Source organism: Chinchilla lanigera, unplaced genomic scaffold, assembly GCF_000276665.1.
Source record: "Chinchilla lanigera isolate Chin_1 unplaced genomic scaffold, ChiLan1.0 scaffold00007, whole genome shotgun sequence".
In the NCBI taxonomy this organism is placed as follows: domain Eukaryota; kingdom Metazoa; phylum Chordata; class Mammalia; order Rodentia; family Chinchillidae; genus Chinchilla; species Chinchilla lanigera.
Genome location: NW_004955408.1, coordinates 4,086,227 through 4,104,471, shown reverse-complemented (window position 1 = coordinate 4,104,471; position 18,245 = coordinate 4,086,227). Strand labels below are relative to the sequence as shown.

Sequence of the window (18,245 nt, the reverse complement as noted above, 5' to 3'; positions counted from 1 at the left end):
TGTGCTTGCCAGGCAGGTGCTGTGCTGCTGAGCTAAATCCCCAGCCCCTATTTTAAATTTTTAAAAATAATATTTTAAGAGAAGTTCATGTTGAAGGAAACTATATAGCATTATAATTGTTTGACATTTAAAAACCAGAAAATTTGAATCTTACCTCTGAAATGTCTTGTTAGCTAAAATTCTCTCAGTGTTAGGGACCCCTGGTTGGCTTTTCTCAGGTCTAAAAGTATAGATTATTGTCTTTAAAAAATTTGTAATCTTCATGAATTTAATGCACTCATGGAAATTGAATTAGGAACTAATTTTGAATTAAAATTTTCTTTGGCAGTTGCATACTGGTTAAAAAATATATAGGCTCAGAGCTTGATGGATTGTGTTAAGATTTTGTATCTACCATGTGTGGCATTGAGCACATTACCCAGCATATACCTCTATTTTCCTAAATAAATTCTGGGAGTAATTGTGTAGTAATAAATTGTGCCTCCCTTCTAGGGCTTGGGTGAAAATGAAATAAGAATGCATATAAAGTGCTTGGCCTGGCACATAGAGAATGGCCAGTAAATAGTTGCTGTCATTAGACAGCTTATTGTTTAATAATTCATTGTGTTTCTATGAGTTCATAATGTTTTGGCTACTTTGAACGTAGTAAATTCTATTCTTCATGGCAGAGACTGAAATACTTAGCCATTTAAAAGAAATTGGAAGTTTTAAAAAATCTCTATGTGTAAAATATGGTTTGTGGTGTGATTATTTTTACAAAAGAGTCTGAGAGTGATGATGTCACTTACTAACTGGTAGGCTGTTCCTAGTGCAGGAGTATCTGCCAGGTACGGCTCACACCCCAGGGCCAAGGGCCTCTTGTACTGTGTTGTCTTGGCCGACCGCTCTGCGCTGTACCTGGTTTTTCCACGTCTGCCCTTGCTTGCTTTCCTTACCGGTGATGTAGCCATAGTGAGCACGGTGCCACTGCTCTGACAGAAAGATCATTCTGTGGCTTCACTTGCTTGTAAGACCCAAAACTAACATGGTCATCATGACCCAGTGCATTAGGGCCCTGCCGGTTTCTTTAGCTTTCTCTCCGCCTACCTTCCTTTTCTGTCCGTTTCTTCCTTTCTGACCTCATTCTGTTGCTCAGAACATTAGTTCTCTTTCTTCTCTTTTGCTGTCTGTTCCTATCTGATTCTTTTTCGGATTTCAGACCTTATCTCACAACGCACATCTTCAGGAAAGTCGTCCCGCCCTTTCCTCCCCCTCCCCAGCCAGCCTGCTGATTACGTCCCTTCTCCCGTCCAGAGCCACCTCTCCCCAAGATCACACCCAGCCTAAAATTATGGGTTCTGTCTGCCTTGTCAGTCTGCCTGGAGTACCTGCACAATGCCAGACCAGAACCGTGGTCAGTATTTGTCAGATAAGGGATCTGGGTGTTTAGAAAGTTTAAATTGTCTCTGAGATTACTTGTAGTAATTGTATTGTCACTCTTAATGAATGGCTCCTGAAACTATTACTTTAAAAAATGTTTCTAAACAAACTTACTTTAGGGCAGAAAAGCTGTCATGTACTGGTACTCCCTGCCAGACCTGGTGTTGGTCGCTTGAAGTAAACTTCCTTTTGGTTCTTTTGTGGAGCAGAGCGCTACCACTGAGGAGACGAGCTCTGGGCAGCTAACTTGTGCGAGGCCGAGTGGCCAAAAAGTGGCCCGTAAGTTTTCAGAATTAGGTCTTTCAGCTGCATTCTTACCCTATACTTCTACAGTTTAACGTCCACAGTAAGCAATTAATATATGCAAGACATTTCTTGTAATTAGCTTTATGGCAAGATACTGCGTTTAGGGCTTGGGATACAGTACTTTCTAATTGACAACTAGGACTAGCATGGACTTTGGGGCTATAGCAGTGCTTTGTTTATGTATCACAGAGTAGTGTTATACATTTGGATAATAAAGGTAAAATTTATAGTAGAATGATCTTTGAATCCCAGGAATAAATTATATTACAATGTCAAAGGGATTTATTGTAAGAACTCTTACTTTGTAGCATTAAACTCTAAAAAGTGACCAATTCTCTTCATCATTTTCAGGGACTATTTTTGCATATGGTCAAACTGGAACAGGCAAAACTTTTACGATGGAAGGTGTCCGAGCTGTTCCTGAACTTAGAGGAATTATTCCCAATTCATTTGCTCACATATTTGGTCATATTGCAAAAGCAGAGGGTGATACAAGGTAAAAGACAATTATTTTCTAATATTGAAAAGTATAAACATAGGAAAACTATATAGATACACCTTTTGTGAACTTTTAAAAACATAAATATTTTACTGCTTTATTTGTACTAAAACTGTTTTGTTTCTAGATTTTTGGTTCGAGTGTCATATTTAGAAATATATAATGAAGAAGTTCGTGACCTTTTGGGCAAGGACCAGACACAGAGGTTAGAGGTAAGGGTCACTGAAATTGGAGTACTTGCTACGCGGTAGACTATTTACCACAGTAAGGTCCTTTTTGTACAAGAGGTATTTTTAATATTTGAAATAACCTCGTTACTTTTACTTGTTATAACTACTGAAGCAAGACTGCTGAGTCAGGTGGTAAATGATTGGCAGATGTGGTAGATATTGCCAGTTCTTAACATTGACAAACAACAAGGAAAGATTAGCCTTTAGAATATTAGTATGGGAATTTTGACTGGCGTTGTATTGTCATTAAAATAATTAGAGGAGAGTAACGTGTGTAGAATGACGGAATAGAATACAGAATGAGAGTAGCCACCGTTTCAGGGTTGTATAGAACGTCTGTAGATCGGTAGCAGCCCACATGACTGAGCTCCCGCAGCGTGGTGTAGGCGCTCAGCGCAGTGCGTGGCAGCTGTTCCTTATTTCACCTCCTACTCCCCGGAGTTCATGTTCTCTGATGTGGCACTGCAGTGTGGAGGGGTTCACTCACATGTGGCAAGTGGACAGCAGTCAGTCCGGGTTGAAAAGAGGTTTGTGGGGTCCTGCCACCGGACCCTGGATTCTGGCTCTGATCTTGGTTTCTTAGCCTCTGAATTAACCTCTGTGAGCTTCAGTTTCATCACATGAAAATGGAAACAATAACAGTGTCTACCTCATTGGATTATTGCCAATTTTAACAAATTTAAGCAGTGTTTAAATGAATTCCTTACACATAATTTAATAATCAGTAAATACTACCTTTTTAAAAAAAGTTTATATAGATGGAGTTTTGGAACAGTGTATTACAGCATTAGGGATTGTCCGTGCTTACCAAATAGTGAAGGTGTGTTCTGCAGTGATTACAAGTACATACCAAATGTAGAAACAACTTTTTGTTGCTGGTTGTTCTCTTTAGTTTTGATGGATACTTTGTTAAGTCTGTCTTTACCTCCTAAAAATTTGTTTTATTATGCAGATTCTTAGAGAAAAATCATTTAGAAAGAATATTTCTATTTTTGTACTCAGAGATCAGATTTATTCTCAGGAGCATATTTTAGGGGGAGCATTCCTTTTTTGGTTTTTTTAGAGACAGTCTCGCTCTGTAGTTCAGGCTGGGCTTGAACTTATTATGTAGTCTAGGCCAGCCTTGAACTCTCCGTGATCCTCCTGCCTCAGCCTCCTGAGGGAAGTATGTTTTTCTTCTTTTTTTTGGTACTGGGAATCTAACTCAGGACCTCACACTTGCCAGGCAGGTGCTGCACCACTGAGCTATATCCCTCATCTATCGAGGGGGAACATTATTTTTTTATTTTATTTTTTTTTTGGTTTTTCTCCGGTACCAGGAACCGAACTCACGACCTTGCACTTACTTGCCAGGCAGGTGCTTTTGCCGCTGAGCTAAATCTGAGGGGGAACATTCTTGATAATTTTTCTGAACCCTATTAGACCCAGTGTTCCTTTTCATAACATTTTATAATATCCTTTTGACTATTCTGATATGAAATTCTTAGGTGATTAAATTTACACACATAATTTTAAAAATCTATACACTGCTCTGCTAAAATATAAAGGACAGTAACAGTAATTAAAAAATAAAACGCAGCCATGCACAGAGAAGTTGAGGCAGGAGGGTGGAACATCTGAGGCCAGCCTGTGTACTTTGGTGAGATTCTGTCTCAGACTAAAAATACAAGTCTGGGGAAGTAGTAGCTCAGTGCTGCCTGGCTGCGGTCCCTGTGGCGGGGGAGGAGGGAGCTTGTGCTTAGTGTGTCACTGTTTAGGTGGGACACAGTAGATGACATAGTAAAATGGTTAGAGGCATGTACAGTCACTGTGACTGCAGTCACTGCAGATGCAGAATGTCACGGGCACATTGGTGTTGATTGGTGTTATTGTTAGTGACGTGGTCTTTTACTAAAGTTCTGAGAAAAATACAGTTCTTTCCTCAGTTTTCCTTTACTACCATATTATGTTGTCATTGTTACTGTTACCATGGGAAAGCACTTTGTCTGTAAAGCTATATATAGATGAATTATCTGGGTCTTAGATTCATAATTATGAGTAGTTTTTTTAACCTATGCGGATATCTCGTAGGATATCAAACATTGTTTGAACATTCTGCTTCAGGTAATACTCAGGATTTTTACTATCTTGGTCCCTGCCTCTAAGTGCTAACCGTTTTTTCAGTGAACCAGAACCCCCCCACAGATTTCTAGAACATCCTGGATGTGGGTACCGGCCTTCATTAAGAGGCATTGTTTCAGTGGTATAAACTATATTTATATTATAAAAACTCAGTTGATGACTTATGATACAAAGGCTTGTTTTTGGTGTTGTGGATGAAACCTGGGGCTTTGTGCATGCTAAGCACACACTGTACCACTGAGCTATACCCCCAGCCCATGATAAAGTTTCTCTAGTAGCATTGCCCCCTAGCTGTCTTAACTTTACAGATTTAGAATGTTGTATTTATTCCTATTTTATATCTAATCATTTATATATACTTATTCATTCAATTTTAAATTAGTATATAAAAGAACTTTAGAGTTGGTAGAGGGTAATTCACAGACAGAGGCTAGTTTGAAAAATACTTGTTTCCAGTGGGCAGTGAGATGAACACAAAGTGAAAGGTGCTTAAAAACTTTGTAGCCATTTTTCATTGCTGTGGCAACCAAATGCATGATTTTCTTATTTCTGTAAAAGAAATTTCAGTTTACCATATTAGAAATGTACACATTGTCATCTACCGTAGTACCCTTCACACCCTTTGGAGAAGTATGGATAGAAACTGATTATTTTTAAACCTTTAAAAAGATTTAGGCCGGGCATGGTGGCGCACACCTGTAATCCCAGCACTCTGGAGGCTGAGGCAGGGGGATCATTGCAAGTTCGAGACCAGCCTGGGCTACAAAGTGAGCTCAAGGCCAGCCTGAACTACATAGCGAGACCCTGTCTCAAAAAGACTGGAAAAAAAAAAAAAAAGATTTAAGGTATTTGAACACCTTTATCAGTCCACACCTGACACAGAAGAGGCACACTCAAACAGATGGAAATGTGCCACTCCTTAGAGGTTGTCTTGACCCAGAGACCTCTGGATCCCCCAGGGCCGCTTCAGTGTCACCGTGACCCTTGGTGCCCCTCGGAGCACAGTTTGAAGCCCAGTGGCTTATGGCGACCACACTCTTTTTCACTGCTAATAAAACTGGGGTTTAATTTATATCTCATGATAGAAAAAGGATAATTTTTAGTAGTTAATAAACCTTAAAAATTGTTATAAAAAAGACACAGAAAAACCCCAACTAGATTCAAAATAAACACCTGCAATTTGGAATGTCCATCTTTGTAACTTCTGCCCCTGGAGTTGCTCCACACATTTTTGTCTCTGTCAGTGAGTTAATACCAGCGGAATGGCTTTCCCCACTGGCAGCCATAGACGTCTGCCTCAGTTTCACTTTATTCTGTTGCCAGGTTTCTCCTAGGGCCCTCCAAAGTGAATTTTGTGTATACAGTATCTGTATTTTAGGTAATTCTGTCCCAAATACGTTTGTCAAATTTGGCAAAAGTAACTCCTAGAAAGATGTTGCTTTTACATGAAAACCACAGCTTGTTACATTTGACTGCTTGAAATTTTCCAGTGGCTTCAAATTGCCATTACCATAAAGGCTGAGGCCTCTTCTTAGTCTTGTCCCTGCCTGTCTCTGCAGCCAACACCTTGTTTGTTTTTCCAGCTACGCTCTCTTTTGTTTGGTTTTATTTCTTGTAAGTGCCTAGGTCCTCCACCCATTAGGATTGTTGCACATTTTCCTGTCCTCCCTACCCTGAACTAGGCAATCTACCTCCTATTTCTTCTTCAGGTTTTAGTTGAAACATCATCTTGTGGTTGTTTATCCTGTCCCCTTCACTGCCTTAGAGTCTGTAATATATTCCCATGCTGTCTCGTGTTTTGTCTTTATAGCATCATCACAGCTGAAATAAAATATTTTCATATATAATAATTTGTCTGTTCATCTTACCAATTTTGCTCCATGAGCAACCGGCCTGGATATCTTGTTCATATCCATAACCTCGCTGTCTTATAGAGTACCAAACTCACAGTAAGCGTTCAGTGCATAATTATGGATGCATCACGGATGTAAGTGTAAAGTATGCACGTACATACGTATGTATGTATTTATTTATTTACTTACTTATTTTAGGTTAAAGAAAGACCTGACGTGGGAGTTTATATCAAAGATTTATCAGCTTATGTGGTAAATAATGCTGATGATATGGATAGAATTATGACGCTAGGCCACAAAAATCGTAAGTATAGTAATAATCGTGATGTTGAGTAGGCTGGTTGAAAAACAATGCTAGTGTGGCACTTTGCCCTATAGATTTTGGATTTTTAGTTTCCTTGAAAATCTTTCTTTGACTCTTTACTATGTAAAGATACATATATGAATAAAAGGTAAACCAAGATTGTTTTCTATGCTGACCAAAATTTTTATTTCTTTTTAATAATGGTGACTTTGCAACTCTCCTATAGCTACATATGTATAATAAGGATATTAACTTTACAAGCAATCAGGAGAATACAAATTAAAACAATGGGAAATACGTCACCCACCAAGTTGGATAAAGGATCCCCAGATTCCTTTTTTCTTCGAAGATACATGTTCTGGGATAGGAATGGAGATTGGTACAGCATCTTTATTTTTTTTTATTTTTTTTATTTTTTAATTTTTTAAAATTTTTTGGTTTTTCTCCGGTACCGGGAACCGAACTCACGACCTTGCGCTTGCCAGGCGGCGCTTTTGCCGCTGAGCTAAATCCCCAGCCCCTTGGTACAGCATCTTTAATGGTCATATCTGTGGACATTTTAAAAATACATTTCTTTTGGCCTATTGTTTCCAATTATAGATAGATATTTTAGAAAGATATTTTCAAATATAAACAATCTAAATAATCATTAGTAGTTCTATAATTACAGTACAAAATACCGTACACATAGGCGATAATGCTGAAGGGAAAAAACCCCAGAAGATAAAACAAGACCTAATAGTCTGTGGGAACATGTATGTGTTTCAACTGGTATCAAATTTTCATAGCTCTCCATAGTTTGGGGGAAAGATTCATCATTTTATTTAAAAGAACTAAAAAGTATAGTATGGAATCTTAAATCACTGTGTTTCTTTTAGTAATTGTTTTAGGTCTTCAACTATTCCGTTTTAATTTTGCCAAAATGTTCATTATGAACATTTTCAAACATACAGGCAAGTTCAACATTTCTACAGTCAGCATTGTTATGAGTCTACCATGAATATATTACTCTCCTTGCTGTCTTTAATTTTAAAGAGAAAAAGAAACAAATAAAACATACTTTCAAAACATGCTAGTAGGACAGTAGCAATAATCAGTACACTGCATATTGTTATCTTCATAGTAGTTATTCAGAGTACAAGATATAGGAGAGAAATATTGTCCAATCAATATTAGCACAAAACTTTCTCCTTTTTTTTTTTTTTTTTGTACCAAGAATTGAACTCAGGACTGTGTGTTGCAGGCAGGCCCTGTGCCCCGGAGCTATATCCCTGGCCCTCTCCTTGCTTTCTTACACGTGTACCCACCATTTCCTCCTCTGCATTGTCATCTTCCATACTTCATAAGTAAAGTGCACCAGGAGTGGTGGTGCACACCTGTAATCCTGGCTCTCAGCCTTCTGAGGCGGGAGGATCACCACAAGGTTGAGGCCAGGCTAGACTGCTTAGCAAGACCCCGTCCTAAAAGACTGAACCAAACCAAACCAAAACAAAACAAAAATTCCAAAAAGTCAATACACTTTTCTCTGAATGTTACAGCATGCACATCATGAACTAAAACTTCATATTTCTTTCACAGTAAAGTGTTTTTTAAATGTATTTTTGTTTTTTATTGGCACATAGTGATTGTACGTGGTTATGAAATGCAGTGTGACATTTTAGTACATGTGTATGATCAGATCAAGGTGATTCATATCTATCACCTCACATCTATATAGTTTATTTGTTCACCCACTCATTTTCCATTTACCTTTTTTCATTGGGCTTTAGTTTATCAGTACAACTTACATTAAGGTCACATGACTTCTTAATAGTTGCATGCTAATAAAGAATATACTTTTAATGTCTAAACTGGAAAATTAAAGCATGCATTGAAAAGTTCTGCATGAATGTACAGTAGGAAGACAGTTTTGGCTTTGGGTAAAATTAATGCTTTTAAAGTACTTCAGAATTTAAGAAAAACTAAGCACGTGCCTCTTATAAGTAAGAGATTGCTTACACAAATCTTAGTATTTTTACATGAATATTTTTATTTTACAGAAATGGGGTATGCTATACAGTATACACAGTATAACCCCGTCTGACTTGGCTTTTTAAAAACTCATGTGCGGTAAAGCGGCTTTGCAAGTTATTTGATAGAGACCTACCCATTCAAAAAGTGACTGCTGATGCGACTGTTCTGTAGCCGATCAGCCCTTCCTGTCCGTCGTTCCTGGTCTCTCACTGTTGCAGACACGGCTGCACTGAGTATTTTGTCTGTTTGAGTATGTCTCTGGCTTAGGGTCCCAGAAGATAATTCTCTTTAGAGACAGCAGAGTCCGCAGTAATGTCTCCAGTTATTTAACATGTGGTTCTTTCCTGAGTGTGATTTTATTGTTTATTTGTATTTTTTATTGCATAGGCTGGTCTTGAAGTGTGGTGCTTAATAGATCCTCCTCCCTCAGCCTCCCGAGTAGCGGGACTGTGGTGTGCAGCACCACACCCAAATACATGCTTCACCGTGAGCAGTATTTGGTGCTGAAACTCTACTCTGCTAAAAGTATATCTTTCATATGAAAACGTTCTTAACATACATGATAAGAAAATCATCATGTAATGGCTGTGTACACGTCAGCACTTCTGTGGCTTAGGCGTGCTCTCTGCCATTTGCTTGTGATGGAATTAGCGTGAAAGCTATTCTGGGTACTTGCTCATTATCGGGGCACTTCCTGTATGATCCTAACCCTGCCCTTGTTCAAGGCTCCGTGGGCGCCACCAACATGAACGAGCACAGCTCGCGCTCCCACGCCATCTTCACCATCACCATCGAGTGCAGTGAGAAGGGCGTGGACGGGAACATGCACGTCCGGATGGGGAAGCTGCATCTTGTGGATCTGGCCGTAAGTAGCAGGGCGCTAAAGGAGGAGCTTTCGCTCACAAGTGAAGACAAATTAAAATGAAAAGATGTGATTTACATATGATCTTTAAGATGCTGCGTATGTGTGTTTAAGTTATTATTCGTTGTGGAACATTTCAAGTGTATGTGAAAGTAAATAGCATAGTGTAATGACCCCCTATGTTCAGTCTTGCTTCATCTCTTCTCACCTACTTGTCATCCCTGCTTACTTACTATTAAAGCATTTTTTTAAATCTTGGGAAGAGGCTGGATGTGATGGCACACACCTGAAATCCCAGCACTTGGGAGGCTGAGGCAGGAGGGTTGCTGCAAGGGTGAGGCCAGCCTGGGCTACAAAGTGAGTTCAAGGTCAGCTGAACTACACAGTTAACCCTGTCTCAAAAAGACAAAAAAAAAATCTCGGGAAGAATATTCTGTGTCTTTTTTTTTGTTGTTTGTTTGTTTTTTGTTTTTTTTTTAAGCTTAACTTTCATGTCTTTATTGCTAGGGCTCAGAAAGACAAGCAAAAACTGGAGCTACAGGACAGCGTCTAAAGGAAGCTACAAAAATCAATCTTTCGCTCTCCACACTTGGTAATGTAATTTCTGCCTTGGTGGATGGGAAAAGCACTCACGTGCCATATCGTAACTCCAAGCTGACTCGTCTTCTTCAGGATTCTTTAGGCGGAAACTCGAAAACCATGATGGTGAGTGAGCCTTGTCTCATATCAGGCAGTAGACTCCAACTTACGCCCATAGTTGACATGAGTAACACTGAAAAATCAGTTATTCTACTTTTCTTGATTTGTGGTTATCTTTTTATAGTCAGCCATGTTTATTAATCCACAGTCTGTCATTTGAAGCCCATGTGATTGACAGTCATTTCAAGAAGGCCAAAGTGCGTACGTGCTTCACACACCCGTTCTGATATGTTTGTAACAGCAGCTTGAATTAGTAGTAGTGTAAAATGATTTGTATTTCTAATTCAACAGTGTGCAAATATTGGGCCAGCAGATTACAATTATGATGAGACTATCAGCACATTGCGGTACGCCAACCGTGCTAAGAATATTAAAAATAAAGCTAGAATTAATGAAGATCCCAAGGATGCTCTGCTTCGTCAGTTTCAGAAAGAAATAGAAGAGCTGAAGAAGAAACTTGAAGAAGGTAACCTCGGCACAGAATACTGATCTGAATGCTGGCTAAAAACGTGTTCTGACAGAACCACCCACTAAGCCGTTTTTGAGCCTACAGCTTTGAGATTTGAAAGACCTGTCTGGAAAGCAACTTAGTACTTACATTGAAGCCTTTGCATGTTAAGGTTAAGTGAGATTGTATCATATTTGTGTATTTTTTTTTTAATTGGACCATCTTTATCCCCATGACCTTTTGGAGATTTCCTATGACCACTTGTGGAATAATGAAATTTGGTCTTTGTATAAGCACATTCAGCTGTGTGTATATTTAGGTGAAAATGACCACAGTTCTGGCTATGCGACTAATATCAGCTCACTGTTGTTCGAAGTAAAAAAAGACATCACATGCTTATGGGTAAACAAAACTTGGGCTAAGCAAAAACGCACTGCATGGCCTTAAAATAAGCTTTCATAGTTAAATTTGAATTTGAGTTTTTGGAAATTATTTTCTAGCAACAGAATACTAGAAAGTTAGAAAATTTGGGCTTCTTACTCATGAGGGGGCCTCGCTTCCTAGCACTGTAGAGTCGCTGCGCTTGTGCGCTGGAGACAGGGCCCTTCTGACGGCACAGCGCCCCTGGGGAAGCAGGGCCTTGAACTTCACCCTTGCTTCTGTGGGGAACTGGTGAGATCAGAGCTGAAATCCAGGTAGCTAACGCTGTCAAGAATGTTGGGAGCAGGTGCTGACTCAGTGAACTTGAGTGAGATTGTTGAGGAAAAGCAATAAAGATGATGAAGTTTGGTATTTTAAATGTGACCACTAGGTGGTATTTATAGCCAGTGTGTTTTAAAGATAAGGTTGATCTTGAATGCAGGCCTTACCTTTGCTGCTTACTCTTTGCCTGTTTACTCTTTTTTTTTTGGTTCTTTTGTCTTTTCACTATGCAATTCAGGCTGGCCTAGAACTCACTTTGTAGCCCAGGTTGGCCTCAAACTCACAGCGATCCTCCTGCCTCAGCTTCCTGAGTGCTGGGATTATAGGTGTGAGCCACCACGCCCGGCTATTTGCATTCTTATGTGGTAATATAACAAAATTTACCATCCTACAGTTTATAGTTCGGTGGCATTAAGTTACATTTACATTGTTGCACAGCCGTCACTATCTCCATCTTCAGAACTTTTTCGTCCTCTCAGACAGCAACTCTGTCCTTGTCAAATGCAAATTCCCCGTTTCTTTCTCACTCTCATCCTTGAAACAGCACTTCCTGTTTCTGTGAACTTGATCCTCCGGGCACCTCGTAGGAGTAAGGTCGTGCAGTATTTGTCCTTCTGTCCCGCTCGTTCACAGAGAATAATCTAGCCTTCAAGGTTCACCCGTACCGTAGCATGTTAGAATTTCCTTCCTTTTTAAGGCTGAAAGATTTCAGTGTATGTGTGCCCTGTATTTGGTTCATCCAGTCACCTGTCACGGACATTTGGCTTGCTTCTACCTTGAGACTTGTGTGAGTAATACTGCTGTGTACGTGGGTGTACAAACACCTGTTCTTGCTTTAAAACTGGAGAATATAGCAGAAGTAGAATTGCTGGGTGACTTAGCAGTCCTATTTTTTAACATATTTCATTTTATTTGTGTCTTATAACTTTGTGCTCTGGTTTTTATGATCTCATTAATAGGGTGGATCACTTGAGCAATAAAAAGTCAGCAAAAGCATTAAAACAATGATTTTATAACCTTTTTATTTTAAAATTATTTTAGGGTTAGAGAAAATTTATATAGTACAGAGAGTTCCTATCTACCCTTCACCCAGCTGCTGCTGATATAAAATCTTACATGACTGCAGTTCTGCTATTAAACTTATTGCCTAATCTACAGACTTCATTCACATTTTGCCTGTTTTCCTTCTAGTTTTCTTTTCTTTTTCAAGTCAAGGACCCGATCCAGGGTCACACATTGGGTTTCTTTGTCACATCTTCTTCATCTCCTCGGCCTTTGGATCCGTGCTTCCGAAGAGCACTGCCCATGTGCTTTGTAGAACGTTCCTTAGTCTGAGTTTGTCTACAGTTTTCTTGTAGTTGCTTGGCGAGGCTTCTCCACTGTGAGTGTGTTATTTTTTTATTACCTGTCTGTTTGTAATTGGTGTGTTTGTGAGGCAGTAGTTTGAGACTGCGGAGCTTGTTTCTCAGCGTACTTCTCCTGTGGAGTAGCTTCTGTCCGCGGTTCTTGCCTGTAACAATTCTGTGGCATTTGCTCTGTGACGACTTTTCTATTCTCATCATTCCTTTGGTGCTTAGTGTTTAGAATTCTATTGTAAGGAAGCAGAGTCTTTTTTCTTGTGTTTATTTCTTTAATCAAGTATTTATTGGGCCATGCATTATAACCCCATCCTATCATTACTTATTTTGTTGCTTAAATTGTCCCGGTGTGGGCCCGGGAGCCTCTTCGGGTTGTCCCTGTTACTGCTCAGCATGCTGCCATCAGGGTACTTTGAAGCGCTTCTCTTCTTTCTGGTACGGTCACATGCTTTAAGCTAATGTTGTGTCTTCCCCACCGAGACCGCAGAAGCATCTGTTTCTCCTGGGCCCTTCACTGCAGAGTGTCTGTGGATAGCAGGTTTGGGTGCGAGGTTTGCGTGCTCGTTGCTGCCACCACTGTCTCCAAGCCAAAAGGACAAAATGTTTTTAGTGATTTGTTTGCCTAAGACTCTGTTCTCTCTGCATCTGTGTTTATAGGAACAACTGTTGCCTGGTTGTGATTTGTGTGTATTTTCTTTTTCCCCCAATTATCTTTGTTTTCTTACACATTTCACTTGTGGACAGTGATATTTTTAAATGACTAATTTGAAGTTAATATAGCACTAATCTGTGTTAACAGTTTCATCGTTTTTATTGGTTTTTTTTATCTTTAAGTCAATACATAGTTAACATTATCTTTGTACAGTAAGCTCAACTTTTGAAATATTTCTTGTGATACAGTCCTAAAAATGAGATCACGGTGTTAGGTGACAGTCTTATAACTCTTTAAAAGATACTGGTTGAATGAATTATTTAAAATCTTGAAGTAAAATAAGAATAAAATGCTCTGTCAGAATGATCACATTTTGAAAAGACTGAATTAATTACTCTGATACACGATCTTTGTACATATTTATAGCTGTACTTAAATAATGGTTTGCAATTTTAATTGGGTCAGAGTTTAACTTTTTTTTTTTTGTCTTTTTGAGGCAGGGTCTTGCTATGCAGTTCAGGCAGACCTTGGACTCACTTTGTAGCCCAGGCTGGCTCTCAAACTCTCAGTGATCCTCCTGCTTCAGACAGAGTTTAACTTCTACTTTCCGACTTTAAAAATAAAATCTCTGTGTATAGCTTAACTATTTAGCATATCCAATATATTTTTGGGAGCGGTTAAATAGCATTTAAATTTATATTTGGGGCAACCAAGACGTAATGGAGAAAATTGATATAAGCATTTCCTACGTCACCAGTGACATGGTACAGACTAAGAAATCATTGCATTAAATTCCCCAGGGGAAGAAATATCAGGCTCTGATATCAGTGGGTCAGAGGAAGAGGATGATGAAGAGGGTGAGATTGGAGAAGATGGAGAGAAAAGGAAAAAGAGAAGAGGTGAGTACCGTTCAGGGTTCTAATTGTGCAGATTAACAAGGATTGCTGCCTACTGCTGTCACATGCCTTAGGCACTAGAGTGCATGCCTTTTACTTGCCATCTTTAGTTGTCGTAGCAATTAGAAAGGAGGGTATATGTCTTATACCTCGTTATCTGTGTAGTTTTTCTCCTCATCTCCCATTTATAGCTGATTCACAATACTATGCTATCTAGTCTTTTTTTGTTTTTTAGAATTGTAAAAATCTATGATAGTGGATATACCATTTTGAAATTCATTTGGGGTTTTAGTTTTATGTAGGATCTTTCATTTGGGTTCAAAACCCTACATTTTAGGATTTAGCTCAGCAGCACAGCGCCTGCCTGGCAAGCACAAGGTCACGAGTTCGATTCCCAGTACCGTAAAAAACAACAACAACAAAAGCCTACATTTTTAGGAAATTAGGATAATATGGACATTTTCCTGAAGCAAGGTTAGTTTTTAGAAGTCATTGAAATTTTAAATAATAAATTCATGGGGCTGGGGATATAGCTCAGTGGCATAAGCGCCTGCCTGGCAAGCACAAGGTTTTGAGTTCGATCCCCAGTACTGCAAAAAAAAAAAAAAATTAAATCTTTAGGGGCTGGGGATTTAGCTCAGCGGCAAAAGCGCCTGCCTGGCAAGCGCAAGGTCGTGAGTTCGGTTCCCGGTACTGGAGAAAAACCAAAAAATAAATAAATAAATAAATAAATAAATAAATAAATGCATGTGAGGGTTTTTAAGTTATTTTTCTTTATAAGATGTACTCTCCTTACTCTGTCGTGGTGTATCTGGTACTAAACATGAGTAAGACTGCGCTAAGGGTGGAGGGCGCGTGCAACAGAGACAGACATATTATAATGGCCTATGTTTCAAACCTTCTTACCCCAAATAATTATTTCAGAACTCTCTTCCATTAATGTGGTTCATTGTTTTCAAGCTGGTGCGTATTTCGCTTGTCTTATTGAAATGATCTTGTTGAAAATAAACCCATCGGTGCTTGATCAGATATCCCAAATTTAAATTTTATGTAAATTCAAAAGACGGGAAAAGCATGATTGAGCGCGAGAGCTGGCATAATACCGCCGGCCTGTGTTAGTTGGTAAAATGTTAGCAGAACAGCCATGCTCGTCTGTGTCCCTGGGTCCGTGGCTGCTCCCTCGTGAGAGCATGTGGTCTGCAGAGCCCAAATACTCACCACATCTGTTTTTCTGCGGAAATGCTTGTCACACCAAGTTTTTCAGAGTAAACTATTCTTTTCCAAGCCAGAGCACATAAGAGGTTCATTAAAAATAAAATTTTAAGTAGGAAAATGCCATCGTTTAATATATTAAAATACTTAATAGTACTGTACCTTCCTTGTAGGCTAGAAATTTCAGTTTTTTCAGTGAGCCTTTTCAGTTTTGCTGTCAAACCTTAATCAGGCGTAGTTATATTTGAAAGTTTGGTATTTTGCGGGGAGAAAGGGAAATTGGAGACATACCCTCTTGTCTGTGATATGGGGTGATTTATCACCCCTGGAGCCTTATATGGACTTAAGTTTTAAAACTTTGTTCCTGTAACTTACTAAACTAAATAGTTTAAATAGACAAACATTGCCAAATGACTTCTTTTTATTTTCATCCTTTCAACCCTCTGAACGATTACGTTTTAGATGAGAGGTGGAATTTGTCCATAGTAAGTTTGTAAAGAAATGTAGTTCGTGCTTCCACCTTAACGGCTTTGTGAAGTAGAAAATACTGGCTAGGCTACTCCCAAGACTGGTCTTAAGGGAAAGTAAGTTTTGATTCTTTAATACAAAACTTGATTGTCCTTTAAAATTCTTGCTCTGGAACTGAATTTTCCTTAATGTATGTGTTCATTTTCTTGTTTACTCTTTGTTTGGTGCCTGCTGGGCTTATTTCTTTGTCTTTTAGGCAGTAGCAGCAGCAGTAGTTCAGACTCCACATGTTCTGTCATAGAGAAACCTCTGGATAAGGTCTTGCCTAGTGAGTGGTAGCTCTTAACTTCTGTCACAGAGCTTTGGCTTTTCCATAACCCATGGGCTTCGTTTGAGAAACGCTGCACCGCTCCCCGTCATTACTTGGAGAACGTAGAACAAAGCATGTGATGACCCTCCCCCCTCATTGCTTCCTGTTAACCATGACCGTTCAAACATATGTTTGAGACATATGTTTAGCTTATGTTTGAGACAATGGAAGAGAGATTCATGCTTTTGCAGTTGAGATAATGTAAAGAGAGCTAGTAAGCTGTGCAAGAGAATAATTCTTACGGTGCTTTTTTTTGTTTCATTAGAAAATGTTAGTCCTTGTCAGTAGAAGTGACATGTAACAAGTTTTAAATTTCTGAAAGTGCAGATTCTATTTGGCCATAAACCAGTACCCATTATAACATGTCATGCAGTCATCAACAATTTATACATTGGGGTGTCCTGTTCTCAGCAGTAGCCTGAGATTGAAGGCTCACACATAAAGAAAAATGTGTAAGTGTAAAAGAAGTGAATATAGCTCAGCAGCACAGCACCTGCCTGGCAAGTGCAAGGTCCTGGGTTTGATTCCCAGTACCAAAAAAAAAAAACAAACCAAAAAACAACAAAAAAAAATGAAGAAAAATTGAGTAGTATTTTATTTCAAGTGGACATCTATCCCCATTTCTAAATTACCTGATTTTAAGAAGTTTCTACGGTCTGATTAGGGAATTTGGAATGACATGAAAAAATTGATTCAGGGTCTATCTAGATTTATTTCAAACTTAAACGCCTTTTTTAAAATTTCTTAATTTAAGTTGAAGAGTAGTATTTAATTTTATCTGTATGTATTTTATTTTTAGAAGGAAGGGGTGGTCTTGCTTTCTTGTACCAGTTTGCAGCTTACTGTCTTTTAAAGCATTATCTATATACAGTACTTACCTTTTCACAATTAATAACAAAAATAATTGCTTACTGCTCCTACACGTTTATGTTTATGTTTCTAGAGGAAGAGTTCTAAGAATATCAAAACTCTTGTTGTCTATTGATAATTTTTAAGCAAATTATCAAAACAATGAGTTTCAGATACTGTGCATAGTGGCTCCCGCCTGTAATCCCAGTACATGGGAGGCTGAGGCAGGAGGATCACTGCAAGTTTGAGGCCAGCCTGGGCTACATAGTGAGCTCAAGGCCAGCCTGAACTAGATAATGAGACACTGTTTAAAAAAAAAAAAAAAAGTTAACTTGAGAGTATAATTTGTAAAATACACGAAGTTACTTTAGAGACCATATAGAAATACAATTTTATATTAGAAACTGTGAAATATCTGAGGAGGAAGCGTTAAAGTTTAATTTTCTATTTTACAACTTATCTTAGTTCTTAGTGATGTGAGTTGTACTTTCTTTAATGAGTTGTACTTTCTTCAACTGAAGTTTTAATTGCCTTTTGCACACCTAACACATAATATTTTGTTGTTGTAACATAGGGGTGTGGGTGAAATGGAGAGATGTTGTCCCAGCATGTGGTTGCTCGTGTAATTTGTGTGTATGTGTCCTTCCTTTAAAAAATCTGAATGGCCTTTTTTTAGGTGTCTCTTGCTTGAATCATCAGTTGTCATCTGTTTCTATAGAGTCATCATTATGATTACCCTTAATAGTTTACTAATAGGTTGAGTGTAAGTTTGTTACTATACAGGTGTACTTCATTTTCTGTAATGATTTTTTTCCTTAAAAAAATTCTTACAAGTTGGAAAATCAAGTATACTGTGAAATTGCTGTCTTTAAACATACTTCATTAAATTCATTAAAATCAAATAATCAGTGCAAATTACTATAAACTAATTTATCTCTTTAGTTGTTTCAGATTTTTGTGTTATATTTTCTTAAAATGGAACAC

General features: G+C 38.5%; 1 protein-coding gene across 3 annotated transcripts in view; it reads left to right on the top strand.

Annotated features, from left to right (window-relative positions):
• The window catches only part of Kif3a (kinesin family member 3A), a 43,153-nt gene that overhangs the window by 11,504 nt on the left and 13,404 nt on the right, over positions 1-18,245 (top strand). For 2 of the 3 annotated variants that reach the window (XM_005376107.2, XM_005376106.2), the window contains exons 3-9: positions 2,077-2,221; positions 2,352-2,436; positions 6,627-6,732; positions 9,471-9,610; positions 10,115-10,312; positions 10,598-10,772; positions 14,267-14,365. In XM_005376107.2, the coding sequence (XP_005376164.1) occupies positions 2,077-2,221; positions 2,352-2,436; positions 6,627-6,732; positions 9,471-9,610; positions 10,115-10,312; positions 10,598-10,772; positions 14,267-14,365 (948 nt within the window). Of the gene's footprint in view, positions 1-2,076; positions 2,222-2,351; positions 2,437-6,626; positions 6,733-9,470; positions 9,611-10,114; positions 10,313-10,597; positions 10,773-14,266; positions 14,366-16,298; positions 16,371-18,245 lie in introns of all 3 variants that reach the window. The other variant, XM_005376105.2, reaches the window with a different exon arrangement.